At 29.1% G+C, this 4,765-nt stretch overlaps 1 protein-coding gene across 1 annotated transcript; it reads right to left on the minus strand.

The window, feature by feature from the left end:
- Positions 1 to 2,640: 2,640 nt before the first annotated feature.
- Positions 2,641 to 3,740, minus strand: Phum_PHUM471650 (uncharacterized protein; the record flags this gene model as incomplete). The annotated part of the gene is made up of 2 exons (XM_002430233.1): positions 2,641 to 2,742; positions 3,045 to 3,740. The coding sequence occupies 2 exons, from the start codon at positions 3,738 to 3,740 to the stop codon at positions 2,641 to 2,643; spliced, it is 798 nt and encodes a 265-aa protein (XP_002430278.1).
- Between the last annotated feature and the right edge of the window lie 1,025 nt (positions 3,741 to 4,765).

Here is a 4,765-nt window from a genome sequence, read left to right on the forward strand (position 1 = left end):
GGGAAGAGAGAGGGGGGAAAGAGAGAAGGGGGAGAGGGAGAAAGAAAAAAAAACAACGAAAAATAAATAAATAAAAATTTTAAAAAAATAAAAAAAACCAAAAAAAAAAAGAAAATGTCAACGCCTAAAAAGTAAAAAAAGATAATTTATGACTTTTTACTTTACATCCATCCATCTCCATCTGAACAAAATTTTTTTTTTCTTTGTCTTTTCTTTCTCTCTTTCTCTTTTCCTTTTCCTTTCTTTTTCATTTCTTTCATTTTTCTTTAAACTTTTATTTTTTTTTTCTCTTTCTTCCCGCTCGCTCTCCCCCCCTTCTCCCCCACCGCACCACCACTATTCGTAAATTACTTTTTTTCTTTTTTGTCAAATATTTGGATTTTCGAAGTTAAATAAATTTAACCCATTTAAACTTTTCCCTCTTTTTTCTCTTTTTCCTTTTTTTATTTCAACAAAAAAGAAAAATTTAATTTTTTTTTTTCTCGTTCGACGAATTCCAGTCGTCATCATTATTATTATTATTACTTCCTTTTCCTGTTAACATTTTTCATTTAAAATATTTTGCACTCACGCACACACACATTTATATATCTCGAATACTGATAATAAATATTTAAAAAAAAAAGGGAGAAAATGTATTTTTAAACAAACAAAAAAACAAACAAACAATCGATTTTTCTGGTTGTTGTTGTTGTTTTTATAATATTAAATTAAACAAATTTAAAAAAATTGCATTTAATTACTTTTAGAGAAATCGTAACTTTTTTTTAATTTCCCCAATTCCAGGAAAATCGGAGGTCACGTGTTATTACGTCATAGTGACGTCATAGAGTAAGAAAAAAAATTAATTTTATTTATTTTTTATCTTGAGTGTAAAAAAAACGCGCGTAAAGTGATCCAGTTTTATCCAGCATTTTTGAAAATTACGTCGACATTTTCGAAACAAACATTTTTTTCCCCCCCTCCCCATCTGATATAATAATAATAATAATAATTTAAAATAACGTCCTTTTAATGAATTTTATTTTTAAAAAAAAATTTTTTCTTTTATTAATTTCAACGTTATTTCAACGTTTATTTTTTTATTTTATTAATTTTTTCCCGTTTTGTTTTTAATAAAACATTAAAATTAAAAAAAAAAGTATTGGAGAGGGGGAGAGAGGGGGGAAGAGAGAGAGAGAGAAAAAGAGAGACTCAAGTAAGAATGGAAATGATGGAAGAGAATCGGGAGAGATGAAAAAAAAAGGAAAAAATCTTTTTGGTATCGTTAAATGTCACATTTTGAAATGTTTTCAAAAAAGAAAAAAGTGGAAGAAGAAGAAGAAAAAGAAAAAGCAGAAGACGCAAAACAAAACAAAAACAACTTTTTTTTTTACTTGACAGTTTTTAAAATTTAACACAAAGAAAAAAAAAGTTTTCAAAGGTTTTTCTTACGTGTTCATTTTCCACGGTTATTCCTGTTATTTCTTCCTATTTTTTCCTTTATTTTGGCTGGAATTCCCGTTTTTTTTTTTTTTTAAACCTCTCACGATTATAATTATATATTTTCGTAAACAATTTTTTTTTTTTGTTAAAAAAAAAATCCTTTTTTGTCGCAAAAAAAAATTGAGTTTCGACAATCAATTTTCTGCATGGCCACGCTCGTAAAATAAATTTTTTCCCTCCATTTTTGTTTTCCTATTTTTTTTTCCAGTTTTTTTTAATAAATTTTTTTTATAATGGATAAAATTTCTTTTTTTTTTTTAGTAGGAGTGGAAAATGTCGTCGCTTCGTAGATTTCTTATGTTTACGACGTAAAAAGAACGTCACAACCCTCCCCTTCTCCCTCCTCGCGTTTCTCTTTTTTTTCGTTATTCTCTAATTATTTTTTTTCTCCCTTTCCGCCTCCTCCTCTTTTTTTTTTATTTAAATAATTCATAGCCGAGTTTCTGGGATTTAAATTTTTAAATGACTTTCTTTTTCTTTTCATTCCAGTTTTTCAAAAAAAAAAAAAAAGAAAAATTTCCCAGGTTTAAACAACAAAGGACGACGTGGCAAAATAATTTATTCATCAATTGTGTAAACTAAAAAAATATCGCGGTGGGATTACGTCGATAAGTTTTTTTTTGTTTTTTCTTTATTTCTTCTTTCGTCAAATCCTTTTTCCGCTTCTTTCTACCACCCCCTACCCCTCCTTACTTCCCCCCAATCGCCATTCTTGCTCCCTTTAAAAAAAAAAAAAAACAAAAATTACGCGTCTGTGTAATTTTCTTTTCCTTTTTTTTTATTTACCGTGAAAAAACTAAATAAAATTGAGGATGAAAAAGAAAAGGACGAGGGGGGAAGAAGAGGAAAGGAGTGGGGGATAAAATACGAGAAATTTAAAACTTTTTTTATTTTTTTTAATGCGGGGAGAAGAAAATTAATCCTCTCTACCTTCGACAGCAGTAGAAAATCTCTCACCCGTTTTTCCTGTTGTTTTTTTTTTTTTTTTATTTTTTTCAGTAAAATTCTCCCCCTCCCCCCACGCACACACACCGTCACTGTTTTCCCCTCTCGTTTTCTCCTCTTCTCTCCTTCCGACTCCCTCCCCCCGCAACACGAACGAATCCTTAATTTTTTTTAAACTTTAAACGAAGAACAAATTCCTGTATATAACGTTCATTCTTTCCTTCCTTCCTTTTTTCTTCCTTTTTTTATTTTCCGCGCTTTTTTTTTCTTTTCATTCTTTTGTTTTTTTTCCCTTCTTTTCTTTTCTGAAACCTAAAACCCCTCAAAGTTTATAAAACTTTTTTTTTTTTTTCAACCGAGTCATTTTATTAGTGTAATTATCCTTGGCTTTTTTCAATTTTTTTTCTTCTTCCTCCTCCTTTTTTTTTTTAAGTATACAAGACGTAGTAATTAAGTTAAAACGATTTAAATGAAAAGAAAATAAAAAAAAACCTCAAATTAATTTTTTTAAAACATTGCTACCAACATAAACAAAAAAAAAAAGTTTAATTTTGTTTCTTCTTTATACTCTTAGAGATTAAAAAAAAAAAAAAATGATGAGATATCGATCTTACCTGATAATCCATATAATTTCCATATCCCATGTGATTACACGTGCACGTGCATTGTTGTATGTGTTGCCTTATATCCAAATCAATATTCCATTCCGATTGTGGTCTCAAACCGTTTTCCCATTCCGCACAACACAAAGAATGAACTTGACCGACGACACCGTCAAAATCCCGATTTCCGTTCGGATTATGTTGCGGTAATGGATTGTTGTTACGTATTTCCGTTAAATTATCATCGCATCTATTCGTCGTACAAGACGGCCTATCAATGATAACGGCACTTATCATTCTATTATCGTTGTTATACACTCCGCCCGACGAATTATTCGATCCGCACGTCGTCACCGGACGTTCGTAATGATTTCCAACCCGACTGTTGGGTCTATCGAAATTTCTACTAACGGGTCTTTCGTACGTAACCGTTCCCCTATTCGTCGATCTATCGAAAGACACGCCCGACGATGATCGACTATTGGGTCGTTCGAGAGTACCCATTCGACTTTGTGGTCTATCGTGAGTACCGTAACCGTCGCTGAGTACCGAAACATTAGGTAAACATTCGAAAACTAAATTTCTATCGTTGTATCCCTCCGGTTTCGAAAGAGTATTTCCTTGTGATCCCGTTTGTTCCCAATCCGGACAAGAACAAACGGGTGGAGGTCGAACGTTTTTATTATTATTACCGCCGATATCCGTCATGACGTTAATAAAATTTTTTTATTCTTTTTAACTTTATGAATTTCTTCGTCATTTTAAATAATATCTGTAGGGGAAAAAAAGAAAAAAGAAAAACTCTTTAAGATGAAAGATATTAATAAACTTTTTTTTCTGTTAAAGACACACAAAAATTATCATTAAAACATTTTGATGAGTTTTTTTTATTTAAAATTGTTTTGAAATTTTACTGCTACAACTACTACTACTACTACTCCAACAAAAAAAATTTTTCTTCTTGTTTAAAAAAAAAAAAAAAGTTTTTGTCGAAATCAGTCGAAAGTTTTAAACTTTTTAAAATATAAAATACTAATTAAATTTAATAAAAAATGTTTTAATCTGTGGAATCCCTAAAAATGTTAAGATTTGGTTGGCTTTTTATTTTGAATTAAACATACAAAACAAAAAATTGGACTCAAGGGAAAGGGGCGGGTTAAATGTTTGGTTAGTTATAAAATGGAAAAGGAAAAACAAAAACAAAAAAAAACCATAAATTTAATTCATTAACTTTGTTTTTCTCCCTCCCTTCTCCCCTTCCCTCCCTTTCCCCCCAAAAAAAAATCTGCGTAATTACTTACATATACTCTTTTCATTTCCGGTTTTTTTTTTTTTAAATTTTAAAAAAAAATATTTGACGATTGAATTTTGCGTGTTTTGACACAATCGATTAAAAATTTATCATTAATTAATTTATTTACACGTGTTTAACTTATGGTTCTTATAGGTTTTTTAATAATACAATTTTTTTATTTAAATGCCGTATTGTTTCTTTTAGTAAATACCTTTTCCTTTTTCTCCCTCGTTCCAGATTATTATTTATTGATTTTTTTTTTTTTTTGGAATAATTTAATTAATAATTATTAATTCATGATAAATAAAAATAGTTATTTATACATAAATAAAAAAATAAATAAACCGAAAATAAAAGGAAAAAAAAATGTCGACGTTGTTGTTCGAACAAAAACGTTTAACGTTCCATACGTTTTTTATATTTATTATTATTATTATTA

This window comes from Pediculus humanus, genomic scaffold (genome assembly GCF_000006295.1).
Source record: "Pediculus humanus corporis 1103172108251 genomic scaffold, whole genome shotgun sequence".
In the NCBI taxonomy this organism is placed as follows: domain Eukaryota; kingdom Metazoa; phylum Arthropoda; class Insecta; order Psocodea; family Pediculidae; genus Pediculus; species Pediculus humanus.